General features: G+C 40.8%; 1 protein-coding gene across 1 annotated transcript; it reads left to right on the top strand.

Annotated features, from left to right (window-relative positions):
- The first annotated feature begins 6 nt into the window (after window positions 1–6).
- On the top strand, window positions 7–20860 carry PDE6H (phosphodiesterase 6H). Its single transcript, XM_070453670.1, has 5 exons — window positions 7–98; window positions 2952–3036; window positions 16388–16559; window positions 17577–17617; window positions 20395–20860. Exons 3-5 carry the CDS (start codon window positions 16426–16428, stop codon window positions 20469–20471), a joined length of 252 nt encoding a protein of 83 aa, XP_070309771.1. The 5' UTR covers window positions 7–98; window positions 2952–3036; window positions 16388–16425; the 3' UTR covers window positions 20472–20860.
- The last annotated feature ends 616 nt before the right edge of the window (window positions 20861–21476 follow it).

The raw sequence follows: 21476 nt of genomic DNA on the forward strand, positions 1-21476 counted from the left end.
CTCAAATCCTGTTCCTTTGCACTGTGTATCTCTTGATCAGCCAACTCGGAGCAGCACTCTTGACAATTCATGGTGCATGCTAGAACATGACCATCCAGGTGAGCATGAAGCTGCCTGAGTGTTCAGACAAGGGTCTGCAGCCTATCATCGTGAGTGCTGTGAATAATTGTGTGGCTGTGTCTAAAAATCAAGCCATTTCAGTGTATACACTTCTGAGGCAAGTTGTCTAAAAGCAGTAGCAGAAAATTCGCATAGGCCTTACTTTGTATGACTAACTTCTGTTCCTTTGGGGTCTCTGCCAGCTCCCTTATCAGCCAGATATGTTGAAAGTTTGCTGGCAGTGAATACTGCTAAGGGGTGCTAAGAAATTATGAATTTTAACTACACGTATTTAGCCCTAAATCTTAACATTGGTCCTCAAATTGATTTTTAGAGTTTTGTTGGTCAGAATTTCAAGATGTGGCTTGTATGCCAGCACAAATCATCACATGTTAATTATTGTAGTTTTCACTAATTTTTCTTTTAAATGAAAAAAGTCAAAGCCCAAAGCCCTGTTTCGATTAAACATAAGGATTGCAGATAGCAAAATAAAACTTCATTAATTCATAGTCTTCTAAGTCAGAACTTGTTATAATTTAACAAGTGCTAAAACTGACTTTGTACCTTATTTGAGGAAATGGCTCCTGAAGTAATTTGAATGGGAACAAGTTACAGAGGCCATATTTAAATCATTTGGGGGAAGTTTTTAAAGCACCCAAACCACATTTTCATTAGACATCTCCACAACTACTGACAATAATAAATGTTTATTGTTAATATTTAAATATTCAGTATTTTGGGGCTTCCCAGGTGGTGCTAGTGGTAAAGAACCTACCTACCAATACAGGAGATGTAAGAGATGTGGGTTCGATCCCTGGGTGGGGAAGATCCCCTGGAGGAGGGCATGGCAACCCACTTCAGTATACATGCCTAGAGAATACCTTGGATAGAGGAGTCTGATGGGCTATGGTCCATAGCATCACGAAGAGTCAGACGTGAGTGAAGTGACTTAGCACACATGCATTCAGTATTTACTTTGTTCCAATATGTTTAGAGCTGACTAGTTATGCAAATATATTTGGAGAAACTGACATTTATTTTGTTGTCATTGAAATGTAATGCATTTTGTTTACTTCATTTTGTATATTGATGCCACCAGCTAAATCTTATCTTTAGTCAATGGAACTAAAGTAATCAAGGAAGTGGTGATCATTTGATGGGAGAAAAGAGATTAATCTAGAAAAATATGAAAAGAAAAACAGTAAAAGTGCTGAAAACAAAAAACAGATTTAGTCTATAAACTTCAGGATGATGTAGATACAAAAGAGCTTTTGTAACAAAGAGGCTGACCATATTATAAATAGAAGCAAATATTAATTTACTCAGTAGACAGTAAATTTTGTAGCACAAGAGAGGACATATTTCTTCTTTCAAGAATATTTTTTGAGCATGTAGTTCCTCCAGGTCCTGTTCTAGACATTGCATCTAGATTCATGGTTGATAAATACAAAGTATCAAGATACAGCTGCAAGCAATAGGCATAATCTCAAAATCTCTGTTCTCTTGTGGAATTTATGTTCTGGGAGAAGACAATTTAAAAATAGATCTAGTTTTAAAACAGGAAGAGTTACCATATGATCCAGCTATCCCGCTGCTGAGCATACTTCCAGAAAAGACAAAAACCCTAATTTGAAAAGATACATATATCCCAATATTCATAGCAGCACTGTTTACAATAGCCAAGACATGGAGGCAACCTAAATGTTCATTGATAGATGAATGGATAAAGAAGGTGTGATGTATACACACACACACATATATACATAGATGTTATATTTATATATATACACACACACAGGCAATAGAACATTACTCAGATATAAGAAAAGAATGAAATAATGCCATTTGCAGCAATGTGGATGGACCTAGAGATCATCATACTGAAGTGAAGTAAGTCAGACAAAGACAAGCATTATATGATATCACTTATATGTGAAATCCCAAAAATTGACACAAATGAACTTATTTACAAACACAGAAACAGACTCCCAGACATGGGAAACAAACTTATAGTTACCAAAGGAGGAATCACAAGGAGTTTGGGATTAACAGATAACACTACTATACAACAATATCCTACTGGGTAGTATGGGGAACTATTTCAATATCTTGTGCTGTGCTCACTGTGTGTGTTGCTTAGTCATGTCTCACTCTTTGCGACACGATGCACTGTAGCCCACCAGACTCCTCTGTCCATGGGGATTCTCCAGGCAAGAATACTGGAGTGGGTTGCCATGCCCTCCTCCAGTGACTCTTCTCAACCCAGGGATTGAACCCAGGTCTTCGGCTTTGCAAGTGGATTCTTTATCATCTGAGCCACCAGGAAAGCATTATCTTGTAATACCTGTAATGGAAAAGAATCTGAAGAAGAATCCATACAACTAGAACTAACACAACACTGTAAATCAACTACACCTTAATAAAAACAATAACAACATAGGTAGAATACATTTTTTGGAACAAGAAGGACTTGAAGAATCCAGAATGCTAGACTCAGTGGGTGCCACTACCCATTTCTTATGTTATTAGGAAAGACATCATTAGTCAAACAGGGTGTTTTTTTCCTACTAAGCCCAACGTGTCATCAAAATTATTCCTAATGTGCTGCTTTAGGCACAGACATTGGAAGAGGTGGAAACCCCTAAAAGTGTCCGTGATATCAATATGTATATATGCAGTGTTTCTGTGCATTTACTGGAGTTGGGGGAGGGGAGGGGAGAGCATTCCTAACTTTCATCAAATTTTCAAGGAAGTCCATGACCTCAAATGGATTGAGCTGCTAATGAAGAGCCTCTTTTCTTTCTTTTTTAAAAAAGCTTTATTTATTTATTTATTTTGGCCACATTGCACAGCATGCAGGATCCCAGTTCTCTGACCAGGGATATAACCTGTGCCCTCTGCAACTAAAGTGAGGAATCCCAACCACTGGACCACCAGGTAAGCTCCTAGAATCTCTTCTTGATGATGCAATGGTGCACTTTCAGTAAGTTGGAGGACAATTTCATATTCTTCTAAAATGACTTTCAGCATCACTGTCAGGGCTGGGGTCTACCTGAAATGACCATTTCTCACTTTCTTCTGTTGTAGTTCATTTTTTAGAACCCACCTATCTATCCAGGAGACACAAGAGATGCGGGTTCCATCCCTGGGTCTGGAAGATCCCCTGGAGGAGGGTATGACTACTTACTCTAGTATTTTTGCCTTTGAAATCCCATGGACAGAGGAACCTGGTGGGCTACAGTCCATGGGGTCACAAGAGTCAGATACGACTTAGTGACTAAACCACCACCAGTATATATCTAAATTAGATAGAACTGGGACATCCCTGGTTGGTACAGTGACTAAGATTTCGCTCTCTCAGCGCAGGGGCCTCATTTGATCCCTGGTATGGGATCTAGATCTTGCATGCTGTAACAAAGAGTTTGCATGCCTCAGCTGAGACCTGACACAGCCAGATAAATAAATAAATAAATAAATTTAGAAATTAAATAAAATAAATTAGAGTTGCCTAATTCCATCTCTTTTCTGGGATAAGAATATTGCCTCGGGGAAGGATGAGCATGAGAGTGGTCACTGAGGCCAACCTTCTTTTTTCTTCCTGTCTTTTATATATATGACATTTTAAACTACACTATTCAGGATTTCATAGCCTTGGCCTAAAAACTCATTTCTTAATTCAACAAACCTTTGCTCATTCCCAGTTTACACCAGGCCAGGACTTGTGCCCAGGTACAGAGATAAACAAGACACAGTCCTGCATCTGTGCAACTAGTCCTAGTTGCCAAAGATGTAATGGGGGAAAACAGAAATAAACAAATGGAAAACTCTTTTGTTAGTTTAGGAAAAGTAATATACTTGGGGTGTTATGAGAGCACTAAGTAACTGTATCAGAGAAGGCTTCTTGGAGGAAGTGACTACAGCTCTCAGTCTCAAAGGATAGTAGGTAGTTGACACGGGGAGGGTTGGAACGGGAAGAAAAGGCATTCGAGGAAAGGGTCACGTATATGTGCCAAGTCGCTTTAGTCGAGTCTGACTCTTTGAGACCCTACGGACTGTAGCCTGCCAGGCTGCTTTGTCCATGGGATTCTCCAGGCAAGAGCACTGAAGTGGGTTGCCATGCCCTTCTCCAGTGGATCTCCCCTACTCTGAGAACGAACTCATGTCTCTTGCGTTGGCAGGCAGGTTCCTTACCACTAGAGCTACCTGGGAAGCCTTAGGAGGAAAGAGGACGCATGAGCAAAGATGCAGCATCCTTAAATAATATGATATGTTCAGGGGATTACAAGAAAGCAGCTCAAGGTGGCTGGACCTCAAAATGCGCATCACACGAGGAGAAGCAGCATGCCTGGAGGTGGGCAGGTGCAGGTACAGATCACAGTAGATGATTTGTGCTGTGTAGGCAAGGAGCTTGGTTTTCATCCTGTCCATGGCTCAGAGCCATTGAAAGTAAAGAAAGAATATGTTTCCCTCTGCAGTTTACTCTGGTAGCTGTGTGGATGAATTTGATGGAAATAAAAACCGTTTGGGGACAGTTTAGGCCTGAACTAGAGCGCTCGTAGTAGAGACAGAGGTAGATTGGAGAAACATATACATGAAATTGGCCTGGCTTGTTGGTTAATGAGACGTGAATGATGAGGGTGAAGAGGAGTGAGGAATCACAGATGACTTATGGGTTTCTTGCTAGAATGAATGGGTCCTTGGTAGGTGTAGGGGAAGGGAGTTAGAGAAGGCCAGGTTCGGAAAAAGAACCAGACTGGCACTTTACAGGAACAGATCAGCTTCAGTGAGGCGAGGAAGGGCGGCAGTCAGATTAGCGAGTTGCTGCACTAACCCAAGGAGAGAGTAGGTATATACAGGCATATATGTGGAAATCCACTGTCTTAAGGGGCCTGTCCTTCTCCAAGGTTTTTGGGAGTAGTTATCTCTTAAACAGCTGGGGCAAGGTATTCTGGAGATAGGCCAGAGGCTGGACTGGCTGGGAGCTGGGCATAATTGGGGAGAGAGTTCTTCGTTTTGCATAGAATGGTGGGGGGACCCTGGAGGGGAGTTTTAACTCCACGCCATTTGAGCCGTGTAACTTCGCTTCAGTAGGAAAACAAGTTGAGATAAAGAATACAGAGGAAGGAATAGAGATGTTGGGGGAGATAAAGACTTGAGCTTGAAGATGTTGAGTATCAAGTCTGAAAGACACTGGGTCATTTCCAGGAAGTGATTTCAGACTGTAAGTGAGATATAGAAAACTGAATTTCAACCCTAAATTGATGATTTACACTTCATCAAGTTATAGGCAGTAACTTAAACCAGGTTATCCAAAGTGTGGTTTGAGGATCAGCAGATCAGTATACCCAGGAATTTGTTAGAAATGGGAATCGTTAGGCCTGATTTCAGGCCTCCTGTATCAGAATCTCTAGTGTTGGTGCCAGGGAGATTTTTTTTTTTTTTTTTTTAAAAACAACAACAACTCTGAGGTAAATTGCAAAGTTTGAGAAACACTGGTTTAAACCATGAAAATGGATGAGATATTCCCCTGCTGAACTCACTTATAAGCTTTAGGAGATTTTGAAATATGGATTCCTTAGGATTTTCTAATCTTGTCATCTGTGACTAGAAACAGGCTTTTTTTTTGGTCTTTTTTTTTTTTAATCTTTGTCTTCAATCTTAGTGGTTTCTGTTATTTTATGCCTGATTGCACTGGCCAGAGCTTTCAGTTCCATGTTGGTAAGAGTGATGAGAGCAGACATTCTTGACTTGTTCCTTATCTTAGAGAGAAAGCATTCGGGCTTTCACAATCAAATGTGATGTTTCTGTAGATGCTTTTTATTAGTTTCTTTCTATTTCTAGTTTGTTGAGAGTTTTTATCATTAATAGATGCTGGATTTTGTGAAATGCTTTCTGCATCAGTTAATATGATTATACAATTTTTCATCTTTAGTTTGTTGGTGTAGAGCCTTATGTTGACTGAGTTTTGGATACTGAGCAAATCTTGAAATATATAGAATAAACTCCACTAGGTCTTGATGTATTAGCATTTTTATATATTACTGTATTAGATAAAGGTCATATTTTAAGGGCTTTTACATCTGAAGTCACAGGAGATACTGGCCTGTATTTTTCCTTTTTACTGTTTTTGTTTGATTTTGGTGTCAGAATGTTTCATGAGGGTATGGGTGAAGGGGTCAACTACATGGTGATATATGGTAACTGGACTTGTGGTGGTGATCACTTTGTAGTGTATACAGATGTTAAACTGTAATTCTTCCCCCTGAATCTTACATAAAAATAATGTTAAAAATCCATGAGGGTAAAACTGGTCTCATAAATTGAGTTGAGAAGTGTACTCTTCTATTCTCTGAAAGAATATTGTATTTTTAATGAGGCTATTTTTTCAAAAGTGAGAGTGTTGTTTTGCATGGATGGACCTAGAGAGTGTCATACTGAGTGAAGTAAGTCAGACAGAGAAGGAGAAATATTGTATGACATCCCTTACATGTGGGATATAAAAAGAAATGATGCAAATGAACTTAAGAGGCTCATAGACTCAGAGAACGAACTTACGGTTGCCAGGGGGAAGGATGCAGGGAAGGGATAGTTAGGGAGTTTGGGAGGGACATGTACACACTACTGTATTTGAAATGGATAACCAACAAGGACCTACAGTAAAGCACAGGGAACTCTGCTCAATGTTATGTGGCAGCCTGGATGGGAGGGGAGTTTGGGGGAGAATGAATACGTGTATATGCATGACTGAATCCCTTCACTGTTCATCTGAAACTATCACAACGTTGTTTGTTAATTGACTATACCTCAATACAAAATAAAAAGTGAAAAAAAAAAAGTGTTGTTCTGGAGAATCCCTAAGCATGGTAAAGTGTTAACGGAAGGAGGGACCAGCCTTGTACATTTCTGCTTCACATTTAGAATGTTTCTCTCTAGAGTCCACTGTGCGTTAGTAGAGGAGTAGTTCAGTCTAGGAGGTTCAAAATGTGGAAGAGAAGTGACTTTGATGTGTGTCTTCCGACTCACTGGTATTTTAAGAAACACTAAAGAAAGATTAAGATTAGCATTCGTGTAAGCAGCTTATAGGATAGCTAAAATTTTAATCACATTCTAATGACTTAGTACCTGCCCTTTAACTTTTTTCCTGTATATAATTAATAACACTTCCCCATCCCCTGGAAAAGATCAAGAACCAAGGATTATAGAACTATGGAGCAAAGGTTTTTTTTTAAATAAGTATTTTATGATATTTAGGTTTAAACCGGCATTAGGAAAACTCACTCTATGTAGTGTACAATTCTATAGGTTTTGACAAGTGCATAGAGTTGTATATCTACCTCTAATAATATCATTTCACTGCCTTTCAAAAATTCCTTTCATTTCCCTTTATAGTCAGCTCCTCCTCTCAACTCCTCGGAATCACTGATTTGTTTACCCATGTTATAGCTTTACCTTTCCAAAAATATTATAAATAAAATCAGACAGCATAGAGCCTTTGACTTTGATTCTTTCACTTGGCAAAATGTGCTTAATATTTATCTATTAATAATGTCATTACATCTATGTCACTTCATCTATCCATAAGTTCTCTCTTTTTCTTCTCACTCAGTAAGTTTCCTGCTGGCTTTGTTTTTGTCTCTCTCTTGCTTTTTAAAAATTTTTAGTGTTTTTGCACTGGCTTTCTCCCTTTATTTCTTGGTTACACCATGTTGCATGTAGAATCTTAGATCCCCGACCAGGGATTGAGCCAACGTCTCCTTCACTTGAAGCAGGTTGTCTTAATCCCTAGATCACAAGGGAAGTCTCTGGCTTTGTTTCTTTTGCCTATGAAATCAAGGCACACTCAAATTTCTTCCAGGAAATTACTTGACCATTGATCATCTTAAACAAGATGAAACAGTTTTAAACAAGGCTGTGTGACCCTATTACCTGATTGGTAAGATCAGAGGCAGATAACTGACCAAAAGTATGCCACACTAGGCAAGACAATGACCAGTGAAGTGACATGGTAGGAGAACTCTGTTCAACAAAGGCAGAGCATGTTGACTGACCAGCCAGTCTATTCCAATCCCCTAAGACTCAGTGGTGGCAGGAGCAGTAGAGATAGTGGCAGAAAGAACATCCCCTTAGCGCAGGGAAACATGGGTGTACTTTCTGAAAGTACAAGCTGCCCAGATCTCTAGACCTGTCAGTGTCTTTAGAATGTCAGTGTCTTTTTTTTTTAATTAAAAAAAATTTTTTTGGTTGCACCATGCAGCATGGGGAACTTCCCTGACCAGGGATGGAAACTATGCCTTCTTCAGTAGAAGTGCAGAGTTTTAATCAGTGGACCACCAGGGAAACCTAGAATGTCAGTGTCTTGAACAATGCTTCATTCTCCATATAACCTTCTTGAGGGTGACTGAGTTCTCTGTCTTTCACACTCCACCTCAAATCCCATAATTTTTTCATTGCTGTTTCTTTTTAGATGTTCAACATTTCCTTCTGTCTTTTTTTTTTTTTCTGTTTCAAGAACTTTCTTTATTATTCTTATTCAGTATTTAGGTGACAGATTCTTCTAATCTTCCTTTTTCTTAGGATGTCTTTATTTCCCCTTCATTCCTGAAGGATCAGTTCATTTGATAATAGAATTAAAAAGTTGACAGCTTATTTTCTTTCGGGATGTGAAAAATGTGCCACTTCCTTCCAGCCCCCACTGTTTCTGATGAGAAATCCTCTATCCTTCACCAGGAAAATGGAGATGGTGGGAGGGTTCAGCAGAGAGGTATCAAAACATCCACGGGTCTGATGCAGAAAAAGCTGGGAGTAATAATGGAGACAGGGAAGGATGAAGAAGCCTAGTGTGCTGCAGTCCATGGGGTCCCAAAGAGTCGGACACAATTGAGCGACTGAACAACAACGATGATGGAGTCATAGAAGGGAGTGGAAGGACCCATCCAGAGACAAAACACTCTGCCACCTTTGTGAGGTGTTCGCTGCCATCAAAACTCCTCTAATTCTGGTAGCTACCAAGGGAAAGCTTACTGAAAAGAACCCTTAAGCTGGTCAGCTGCCCATGTAATCTGCTTGGGTGTTAAGACTCTTTCCTTGCCTAGAAAGGATAAATTGACCTTCTTTCTGTATAATCTTACAGAGTACACTTTTCTTACAAGTGACAATTTAGAGAAGCACATTGCAATTTTCCAGCAATGTGTGAGAGCGACCAGAACAAGGAATCTTGGTCCAGGTTCACTTTGTATTCATATAGTAGAAAGGTAGCTGATTATGCAAGATAATTACAGGGTTGGGTCTTACTCCTGGCTCCCCTTCTAACCTTATATTTAAAATATTTAAAAAATATTCTATTTTTTATTGACATATAATTGACTTGAGATACCATATTAGTTTCAAGTATAGATCATCACTGTTGTTCAGGTGTTCAGTTATGTCTGACTCTCTGTAACCCCGTGGGCTTCACTGGTGGCTCAGTAGGTAAAGAGTCTGCCTGCAATGCTGGAGACCTGGGTTCAATCCCTGGTTGGGAAGATCTCCTGGAGAAGGAAATGGCAACCCACTTCAGTATTTTTGCCTGAAGAATTCCATGGACAGAGGAGCCTGGTGGGCTATAGTCCATGGGTCACAAAGAGTCAGACTGCAACACACCAGGCTTCCCTGACCTTCACTATCTCCCAGAGTTTGGACAAACTCATGTCCATTGAGTTGGTGATGCCATCCAACCATCTCATCTTCTGTTGTCCCCTTCTCCTCCTGCCTTCAATCTTTCCCAGCATCAGGAGCTTTGGCCAAAGTATTGGAGCTTTAACTTCAACAGCAGTCCTTCCAATGAATATTCAGGGTTGATTTCCTTTAGGATTGATTGGTTTGATCTCCTTGCAGCCCAAGAGACTCTCAAGAGTGCTCTCCAGCACCACAGTTTGAAAGCATCAATTTTTTTGGTTTTCAGCCTTCTTTATGGTCCAATTCACAATATTTTTAGTTTTTATATGTGCAGTCTTGAATAAATCATTTAATTTCTCTATGACAAATTTGTCAAAAGAGCTTAATGATACTGACATATGAATTAAGGTCCTTTCGAAACTGTATAAAGTGATGTACAAATTCATACTAGTGGCTGGATGCAATTGGAAGACTAAAGTCAGTTGTTACACTGAATGGGATTGTAGCCTGGATCCTTTGGGTGCAAAAGATCCAGTAATCAATTCTCAAATATAAAAGTCACCAGTTCCCAGCTATCGCTTGGGCTCTTTCTCAGTTGCATATCACTGGACCTTAGGTTTTTCCTAATTTGTGGTTTCTTCTCTCAGAGAAAAATGCATATAACATCAGTTAGGGAGAGATGCTGGTGTTTCTCAATGTCATTGCTCACATGATGAGTGTTCTCAGTGAAGCAGGTTGCAGTGTAAGAATTACATGATGATGATGATGATGTGTGTGTATGTGTGTGTGAGAAAGAGAGAGAGAAGAGAGAGAGAAACAGTATGCATGAGTGTGTGTGTTTGTCAAAGAAAGGGAAGGATAGAGGGTAAGAACTAAAGGTAGCAATGGAGAAGGAAAAAAGGTATTGGATTATAATCTGCAAATCTCCCCCTTGGAAACCAACACTTTGTGTGTGTTTATGAATTCAATACCTGTTTGTGGATAGGAGAGAACCCAAGACAGTTTGTAAGAGCATCCGATTATCAGCAAAACCTGCCCCAGTCTCACCCCACACTCTTTCAACTTCTTTGCACCTAGGCCGATGCTCTTAAGCCTATGATGACGTGATTAGGCAGCATGAGGGTATTACAGAGAGATAAATCAGGATGCAAAGATCCTTTATTCATCTACTGTGAAGAAGGCAGCTGGACAGCTTATAAGAGAAACATTTAACTCTGTGAGTATTTCTCAACTTCTGGAGAGTTTAAGCAGGATGTAGTCAAAGGGCTTTTGTGGGAGTTTGGGGGTTCAATCTGGCTCTAAAAGCAAGAAACAGAAGAAAAAAACACATTGAACCTGTGGGTCTGGATCAGGGTTAGGGATGGAAATGGGCGAAAACGTGGAGGAAACACATCAAAACTCCCTTCTGTGACAAGCTAGTAAGTGAAACTTCATTATTACAAGGTCACTGCAAACCTTGATTACTAACCCCAAACTGACCCTCCCTTTTTGGCGGCTCCATAGCAAACAGCTTTCTGGAAAAGGAGGGATCTGGGGCACTCGATGACCACAGAGCAAACAGTCCTTTACTCCTAGGATGTGCTTGGAAACTTGGTCCAGCCATCAAGAGGCTGACAGGGGAGTGGGAGGATGAAGGTAAGAAGCCCAGAGTCAGCCAGGAAACGACCGCAGTGCGAGGAAGGTGCACCCAGCCATCTCCCTCCAAGGTGAAAGTGTCTGTTTGTTCCTAGATGAAGCAACATACTTGCTGGATTTTTGTTTTTGTTTTTTCATGGCTTTGGTTTGGGTTTTGACTCTGAATTATTTGATTTTCTCTGCCTCAGCGGGACCCTAGGTGACATCTGTGGGTCCGATGGCATCAGAGGAGGAGACGGGTCCTCTACCTGTCTTCTCCCCATCCTTGGCCATCAACAACAGAATTGGTTATCTGCTCATGTCTTTGCTAAGAAAGAGGGAGAAGAAATCTAGGATGATAATCACAGCATCTGAAAGCCTGACTCACGAATCTTCAGAAACTGCCCTTATTTAGTTGGAATTTATGGAGCATCACCCTCTTGCTTCCTACAACTGAGCTCTGCTGTCTTGGGACTAAGGCAATGCCAAGCTCAGTGCCCTGCAAAACTATGCCTTGAAATCTTACATTGCTGCACCCACTTCTTTATTCAGGAGAACACTTTGTAATCTTCAAAAGGGGAAGGGCTAACATTGTTTTAAAAACAGGAAAACATTCTGCCTCCCAAAGGAATGAATTACTTGACCCTTTTGGAGGCAAAAATGTGAAACGTCCGCTTGGAGCTAAAATCATGTCTGATACTGGATTCAGGTTTATTCAGCTCCATGGAGGCCCTTGGAGTTCCTAGGAAAACATGGTCAGGATAAGTTCAGCCATCGGTGATACCTGGGGCTGACAGGACTGACTTCCAAGGCAGGACAGGGTCATATTTGTTCTGCTCCTCCCAAGGGTTTTATAGGGAAAATTGGGGGGTAAGTCTATGCCAGAAACACCCTAGTGATTGGTGGACTGTCTTACACACTCAGAAATGAAATACTGTACCTGAAATGCACAATAAATGTAAAAACAGTTATTCATAGGGCAAATCTTGAGTGCCACGAGGATCCAGGGATTAGCCAGGCAACTGTTACATAACTTTCTGAGAATTCTTTTACAGAATGCATTGCACTTAGAATTAGACATGAACTCAGTCCCAGCCTAGAGTTGTAACTTCAGAATGAGATAAACATGCAAAAGAAACTCGCCAGAGAAAAGAGGAAGTATAATCAGGGGGACATAGAAATCAAGTGTCAATTTCAAATTCTTTGGGGTTACTGTTAGAGGTATCAAAGGAATCCTAGGACGGCTTCTTAAGAGGGAATTTTGAAACCAGAAATGGGGAATAGTTGGAGGGTTTGAATGATGCAGAGGATTACCCAGGAAGTGAAGATAGCAATTACCTCTCTGGTACTTGTCAAGCACTTGTCAATCCATGGTCCTAGGGGATGGGTGTGGATTCAGGTGAACCTGCGCTGCAACCATAAGTTTGCTTTCAGAGTTCCCTTGACTGTCAGAAGATCTACTACATAGTTATTTCGTTTTGAGTACTTTTCACCAAAAGCTGTACATTGTTCCCTCTTATTTTCCCCATTACCCTAAAAAGAAAAAAAAAATTTGATTCATTTTATAGATAGAATGAGATCCAGAGAGGTGATGCAGCTTATCCAAGTTCATATTAAACAGTCTGGTGGAGTAGGAATTTGAGATTGTTTCTATTTGATCTGAAAGCATCTACTCTTTACACTGTTTTGCCCCCAGAAGGTGATTTGGCTGATGAAAGTGATCTTTGCTGTTGTTTAGTTAATGAGTCCTGTCTGACTCTTAAGTGACCCCATGGACTGCAGTCCACCAGGCTCCTCTGTCCATGGGATTTCTCGGGAAGGAATACTGGAGTGGATGGCCATTTCCTTCTCCAGGGGATCTTTCTGACCCAGGGATTGAACCTGCGTCCTCTTTATTGGCAGGTGGGTTCTTTACCACCGAGTCACATTATAGATTTGGGGTCTTACAAAGTAGGATCCCACTTACAGTTGCCAGATATCATAGAAGATGCGCAGTTACATGTGAATTTCAGATAAACAATAACAGTTTCTAAGTATGTACCATGAAATCCATGAAATATTTGGGATATACTTATACCAAAAAAAAAATCATTAGTTGTTTATCTGAAGTTCAAACTTAACTGGATGTCTTGTATCTTGAGTTGCTAAATCTGGCAAAACTAAACTTAGTAGGGTCTCTAGATTGGAGAAACGTTTGTACTTTCTCATTACTTAAAAACAATCGGGAAGTCCAGAGAGGTTGATCTGAGAGTAATTCTCCAGTTTTCCTCTGTGGCTTTGGCAGAGTCGGGATGTGTCAGTCACTGGTGGCACAGGGTGAGGGTAATGCTGCCCTTGGCTGCCCTCCAGTCATTTCCCTGGTCCCAAACACACTTGGGAGAGGCACAGACTTGGCCTGTTTACCAGGGCTGGAGAGAGCCTGCAGCACAGAACTGGATTCAGTGGGCAGAGGAGCTGGCAGAACATTTCCCAAAACCACCAAGGGGTTTACGAGGTGAGGATCAGCTGATGCCTTCCCTGTGACTTGATGGAGACGGTCACGGGGTCGGGATCTCAAGACCCAAGGTTCAAGGCATTAGTTCAGTCTTTTCATTTATGTATTCACTCATTGGACAAATATATATGGCGCACCTACTATGTACCAGGTACTCTTGTAGGTTCTAAGGGTATAGGAATAAGTAGAGACTGAAAAAACAACAGCTTCATGGAGCATATTCCAGTGAGGGATAAAGACAAGATCCATGGGGGACTTCCCTGGCAGTCCAGTGGTCAAGATATCACCCTCCAATGCAGAGGTGTGGGTTTAATCCGTGGTCAGGGAGCTAAGAATCCTTCCTGCCTCATGGCCAAAAAGCCAAAACTTAAAAAAAAAAAAAAAAAAGCAATATTGTAACAAACTCCATAAATACTTAAAAAATGGTCCAAAACAGAAAATATACATATTAAAAAAAAGAAAAAAGACAAGATCCACTGCATGCACAGGTGATCCAGGGATGTGGCCAGCTTCACTCTCTTCTTGGTTCTAGCTCACAGCGTCATCAATGTGTTTCTATCAGACAAGTTGAAGACTGGCAGGAGAGAACGAAAATAGTGATTGAGGAAAAGAAAATAGGAAAAACATCTTAGAGGCAAGGATTTATTAATATTTTAACATGATTTTGAGAGTCATAAGAAACAGTTGATAAATTTTACAATGGAAGATTTGAGGGATGCAACCTCAAACCCCAAAACCTGCAAGATGAGACAGAAGGAGCGGGTGTAAGAGAGCCGGCGGGCATGCATTGAGCCACAGCAGGTGCCAGACACGGCCTGGGGCAGGCAGGAGGGTCTCTGACCTGGAGAACAGGAGGAGGGTCTCCCCAGGGCAGCCTCAGCACCCACACTTGCAGGGAGGAGCACGGAGGTGACGGGGAGCGGGGAGCAGCCAGCCAGAAAGGCCGAGGCTTGGAGGCCATGGCCCACCTGCTGGCACTGCCACCAAATGGAAGTGTGAAGAGGGCAGCACAGCATCCATCTGTTCAGATGCAAAGAGGGCAGTCAGGCCCTCTCTGCTGAGGCCCCCACCCTGATGGAGGGACAAGGCCAAGGGCTCCCACTCCTCTCCTGGAGCAAGATTTGAGGGATGTCTATTGGGCTCCCCTCGTGGTTCAACTGGTAAAGAATCAGCCTGCAATGCAGGAGACCTGGCTTCAATCCCTGGATTGGCAAGTTCCCCTGGAGAAGGGAAAGGCTACCCACTCCAGTATTCTGGCCTGGAGAACTTCATGGACTGTGTAGTTGGACACGACTGAGTGACTTTCACTTTCACTATTGTAGCAGAGAGAGAGAGAAAACATGGTTTCATGAGCCTGGCATTGTCAGGGAGAACTGAAGTTAAGGATACTAGCATACATTTATAATGGATGAAATATGCAATTCTATGAAAACAGGCAGTAGGCCATGGAAGAGGTTGGCTCAAGGTAGGAGTTTAAGGTTTTGGAGCTTTTTCAGAATCTCCCTTCCCAGATTAAGCACTATCAACTTTTGTGATAGAAAAGGAAAAAGAAAAAAAATCTTTTAGTTTAGCATTTCATATTAATTTGATATCACATGTTATTGTAACATGTAATAACAGTGATTTGTTATCACATGTTACTGTAACATGTAATAACAGTGATTTGTTATGTTCTTTTATTTGTATTTGAAGAATGACAATGTATCTTTTTGTAACTAAAATGTAAGTCTGGGAAAACCATATTGGATAAGTTCTTGATTTGGATAGGAGAAAAGTTGAAGATTCCTGAGAAATAAGTGGCTAAAGAATTTCTTAACTGGTAGGGGAGTTAAAGCACAAACTTATGACTTAATCACCTCTTATTGTCTTCTGTGTGTGTGTGTGTGTACCAGGAATGTATTGAATTCTTTTGTAGTGTCAGTATACTTGGTTCAGAGTTACCCCTATCCAGACAACTACACTGTCACCTCCCATAACTAGAAAAGAAGTCTTTGGATCACATGAGGATTAAATAAAATACGGGCCATAAAGAAAACAGGCCATAAGAATGGGTCAATAAACATTTAGAATCAGATTACTTTATAGTTAGGTGGAAAAATATGTAAAGCTTACAGAACATTTCAGTGTTGCCAAGTCTAGATAGTCTTTAGCACATTTCTCTCCCGTTACAGATGGTGGAACTAGTGGTCAATGAAAAGGACATAATTATTATACATTCACACAGAAAGCTGTTGGCAGACTTACTGGAACAACAAATCTACCTAGATTTATCAGTTTTTGGCTTATAGCCTACTCTGCTGGCTGCCTCCATTGACATATACCTCATTTTCTTAGATGGTAACTTCTTTAAAAGATGGTAACTTCTCCCTTTTGCTGTCAATACAAAATGCCGAGCTTCTTTATCAAGATGCTTTTCTCCCCGTCCCCCTGCCCCCGAAGATTGTTGTAAAGGTCATAATAGTAAGCAATGGTCATCATACGTTGAAGAATCTCTCTCTCTCTCTCTCTCTCTCACTGTTCAAACAGCCTGAAAGAAAACCATCAGCCACCCAAACACTACCAGAATGAGCGACAATACTGCGTTGGCTCCTCCGACTTCAAACCAGGGTCCCACCACCCCACGCAAAGGGCCCCCTAAGTTCAAGCAGAGGCAGTCTCGTCAGTTCAAGAGCAAGCCTCCTAAGAAAGGTGTGAAAGGGTAAGACCAAAATGAAAAAGAAGGTTTCCTATTTTTCTGAGAGATTAATGCTCACCATATTAAGTAGACTTATAAAAATTTCCACCTCACTCTCTGTTTCCTAACACAATCTTTGCTGAATCATATTTTTTCAGTCCTGGAATCCTTTCTCTCTCAGCTCCCACATATACAGCCACATTTAACAAGGAAAATGGGCCCTTTCACAGTGACCTTTGGCTTGACCTTCCAGACTCTTCTTGACCACTCTCCTTTGCTGATGTAAACTGTGCTTTAATTTGGAACACAGAATCACTGGCTGCTTCTAGAACACACAGTTTATTTTTCTGGCTTCAGATTTTCTCTCTTCAGTTCTTTGTTTTGCTCTTTTTCTCCCTGGCAAAATCTGATTTATTTTTCAACACACACTCATGTTAATTTCTTTTGGAAACCATTACTGACTCCCTTAGACAAACATTATCATTCCTTCCATGTTTGCATTTTGTACATTCAGCTATTGTAACTTGTACTATTTTATAGTACATATCTTTCTTTCGTCTGTTCCCTGAGACAGATCCCTAAGAGAAAATTTGTGTGTTGTTTTTTCCTTAACTCTCAGTACCTAATACAATTCCAGGAACAAAGCAGATGCTTAATATGTACTTTTGGATAAACTAAACAAATGGATAAATTAATCATTTTAATGACTTTTCATATTGCTTTCTCATTCCAATTTTTAGTTTAAAAAGTAGAGCTTGACCACGTTGCCCCACCGATTCACCCCCCGCCCCCCACCGCCCCGGCTCTCAACTGTCTTAGGTTACATTTTTACAGAGGGAAACTCTCTCTTTTGGGACATATTGTTTAAAACCTGTTTGAGTGACACTTCCTTTGCCCTAGTTCAGTGCACACAAAAGGATTTTCTCAAATACAAAAACTGAAACCTCTTCTTTCCCCTTGAATCAGGAAACTCTTCACATGACTCATTCCAGGATCTTTTGGCCCCAGTATCAGCTAACTTCTCTTGTATTTTTTCCATAGGTTTGGAGACGACATTCCAGGCATGGAGGGACTAGGAACAGGTGAGCAATCTGAATATTTAAGTGAGAATCTTACCCCCGGATTTTGACCATTTTTTCTGCTTCTGGCCTCGAGGAGCAGTTCAACGTCATTGGAAATACATAACGCAGCAGATTTTTTTTTGAAGACCTAGGAATGTAGGGTTTTAATTTAACTTCCTAAATAAGTATGTGTGTGCCCAGAGGCAAAAACTCAGAGAAATCAGGCTAGTCCCAAAGTTCAATGAATCCTTGTGTTTTGTTATATACTCTAGAAGGTGTGGGCTTCCTTGGTGGCACAGTGGTAAAGAATCTGCCTGCTAATGCAGGAGATGGATGGGTCGTGGATTTGATCCCTGGGTCAGGAAGATCCCCTGGAGGAGGAAATGGCAATCCACTCCAGTATTCTTGCCTGGAGAACCCCGTGGACAGGGGAGACTAGCAGGCTACAGTCTATGGGGTCACAAAAGAGTCAGACACAACTGAGTGTACACACACACACACACACACACTCTCTCTCTCTCTCAGGCATACAATAGTGAATTGTAGACATTCACAGTAGAACAATTCTCAGAATGAGTCTAGCCCAACTCCTTTATTTTTCAGGAGAGAAATCGGAAACATAGAGGAATTAAGTGATAATCTGAGGCTACAGAGTGAGCTATTGGAAACAAGTGTGGGGCCTGGAGAGCCTTTCCTCTCCACCGGGCCAGCCACTCCCTCACAAGCTTCCTCTTTTTTACACATCCTCTGGCACTCAGAACAGGGCCCTAGACACTAAAGTATCTGGAGTAATACATTTTAATTGGCTAAAATTTTTATTGGTTGGATAATACATGCAAACTACTTCATATTCTCTTTAAAAAATTAATAGACTTTAAATTTTAAAGAAATTTTATGTTTACAGAAAAATTAGGCAGAATTTTTAAGGGATTCCTACAGATCCCCTCTGCCACCTTCTTCCCCCGTACATCAGTCATACCACCTATTATTAACCTCCTGCATTTAGTGTGGTACATTTGTTATACTTCATGAACCAATATTAACACATTTTTATTAGCTGAAATAGCTTGTTCATTCTTTGTGTTGTCCAGTTCTTAGGTATCCACCACTACAGGTTCATATGGAATCCCAACCCTCCAGATCTCCTGTGTGCTATCTGTTCAATCCTTTCTCCCCATAAACTCCTGACAACCACTAACCTTTCTACTGTCTCTATCATTGTTGTTGTTCAGTCACTGAGTCGTGTCCGACTCTCTGTGACCCCATGGACTGCTACACGCCAGGCTTCCCTGTCCTTTACTCTCTCCCAGAGTTTGCTCAAATTCATGTCCATTGAGTTGGTGATGCCATCCAACCATCTCATCCTCTGTCTCCCCATTCTCCTCCTGCTCTATAGTTTTGCCTTTTCCAGATAGTCCTACAGTTCAAATCATATAGTAAGAGCTCTTTCACTTAGTAATATTTATCTAAACTTCCTCCATATCTTGACATGGTTTGATAGCTCATCTCTTTTTTATTACTAGATATTTTATTGTATGGTTGTATCACAGTTTATTTATCCTGTTGATAGGCATCTTGATTGCTTCCAGGTTTTGGCAATTATGAATAAAGCTATTATAAACTTCTTTGTGCAGGTTTTGTGTGTGGACACAAGTTTTCAACTCATCCAATACACTTTTGACAAATGATGGCATTCGTAGCAATCAGTTTCCTTTCTGGACGACTCTCAGTACATTTACTTTTTTAGATTTATTTTTAATTGGAGGATAATTGCTTTACAATATTGTGTTGGTTTCTGCCAATCAGTCATAAGCATACCTATTATTTACTTTCTATTGTCCACTGCCACTCCTCAGATCTCAAATAGAATTTCTAGTCACTTTGATAAAACTCATCTGCTATTCTTCTAAATCAAATGCTTCTCTATTTTGACCATGTGTATATAAGACCAGAAAATTCACTTTGGACTCTGCCAAACTATTTGGAATAGTGACAAGAGGTTTATTCTGAAGGAAACTCTGAAGTCTTTGACCTGGTTCTAGTTCAGTCTCTACAACCATGAGATTTTTTTTTTCTCTAGGTATTTAACCTCTTTGGGTACTAGCCAGCTTCTCTGTAACTTGGGAACAATATTATAATTCTTAACAATACCTAAAGGAGCTTGAGAGCAGTTAGAGAAACCTATCTGCTTGGTAGGTAGTAGGGAAACTAGATTTCCACACCATGCGAATTTAAAGTGCCCCAGAATACAGGTTCAACCCCTGGGTCAGGAAGATCCACTGGAGAAGGGAATGGCAACCCACTCCAGTATTCTGGCCTGGGAAATCCTATGGACAGGGGAGCCTGGAGGGCTACAGTCCATAGGGTCACAGAGAGTTTCAGACACAACTTAGCAACTAAACAATAACAACTTCTCACTTTAACCCATGGCCTAACTAGAATTCCACCTCTGTCCCCTCCTTAGTGTTTTGGTGAGACTTCAAATGATCAGAGAACTACACTCCCACAGAATAGTCCCAGTCCGAAATCTTGGAGCATCTCCCCAGAAAGGATGCCAAATAAAACTAACACAGATCCTGGGGGAGCCTGTTTGGGTGGAATCAGAGCCCCGAAGAGGATTAATGAAACAATTGTTCTGATCCCTCCTGTGATGAAGGGCCGTTCTTCCCGGTCATCTGGGCAACAGATGGGAGACAAGGGCGAGGTGTCTTTGCCTGAATGATGTCCTTTTGTGCAGAAGAGGCTCTTCTGGGGAGTGAGATTGGTTTATCAGTTCTTCTTCTCTCTCTTTCTTGCAGATATCACTGTGATCTGTCCTTGGGAGGCATTCAGCCACTTGGAGTTGCACGAGCTCGCTCAGTTTGGGATCATCTGAACCACTGGAGATTCTGCCACTCTCATTAGCATCTGCTGTAACTTTGATTACTTCTGCCCTATTGATCTGCCAGAATTTTGACATGCAGATGTGGGAAATGGTTTCACGCACCCTCACTTCCCTTAAGTGACTACTAAGAGTTGTCTGAGTGCCAGAATCTTTCATGCAGAATAGTTTAGCTCAGAATAGTGGGTGAAATCAACTTTTGATGAGGCATTTCCAACATCACCCCTTTTTCCTATCAGCTGGTTAGAAGTCATCCATATTTCTCTAAAGTCCTTCAAATCTGTTTTTGCTAGGCACTCAGTACTCTTGGTAGAAGGCTTTTAAGATATCATTTATGTCCCTCCTCTCCCCTTTTCTTTAATAAAGGAGATATTTACCTCGAATCTCAAGATGAAGTTGTATTAAATGCTATAAGCAAATATCTGTGGCCTTGTTCTGAGACCCAATTAAACAAAGAAGGCACAGTTACACAGGAAGTAAGCACTGTGCATGCAAAAAAGTGTGGGATTAATAGGCAAGTTCTGATTTGACTTTGTCATGACCTCTTGGGTTCTAAATTTTATTGCACCAGGTTATCCCTGAGACCTGATGCAGCTTTAAACTGAACAGTTCTGAGCTGGTGGCAAACTGGAGATGTAAACTCAAGACCCTGACAATGAGTATTCTTTTCATTGCCTTGGTTCCATTGATTGAAAAGCTGTTTATCCTTTAAAGTTTAGACGTAGATGCAAAAGCTAGGTTACAGAATCCGAAAAATAAAATGATGGCTTGCTTCACCCCGAAGTTGTGTCAAATGTAATGTGCACACAGCTATCTTTCCCCAATACTTTCAAGGCAGTTGTGCAATTCAAGGGCTTTCTATCTGACCTGGATGCTTTAGGGCACTAGCAGTATTCATTTCTTCATGTCAGTTTTGTAATTTGTGGTAAAAGAATGAAGTAAATTAACTGAAAAGAGAGGCAGGATGATAGAGGGAAAAGAGTTTTGGGTTCTAATGAC

Source organism: Odocoileus virginianus, chromosome 23 (assembly GCF_023699985.2).
Source record: "Odocoileus virginianus isolate 20LAN1187 ecotype Illinois chromosome 23, Ovbor_1.2, whole genome shotgun sequence".
NCBI lineage: Eukaryota > Metazoa > Chordata > Mammalia > Artiodactyla > Cervidae > Odocoileus > Odocoileus virginianus.

Excerpts from the sequence above, each read along its gene's own strand:
- PDE6H (XM_070453670.1), top strand. The coding sequence starts at position 16,426 with ATGAGCGACAATACTGCGTTGGCTCCTCCGACTTCAAACCAGGGTCCC. Across the intron at positions 16,560-17,576 it reads CCTAAGAAAGGTGTGAAAGG|GTTTGGAGACGACATTCCAG; the intron begins GTAAGACCAAAA and ends TTTTTTCCATAG. Across the intron at positions 17,618-20,394 it reads CATGGAGGGACTAGGAACAG|ATATCACTGTGATCTGTCCT; the intron begins GTGAGCAATCTG and ends TCTTTCTTGCAG.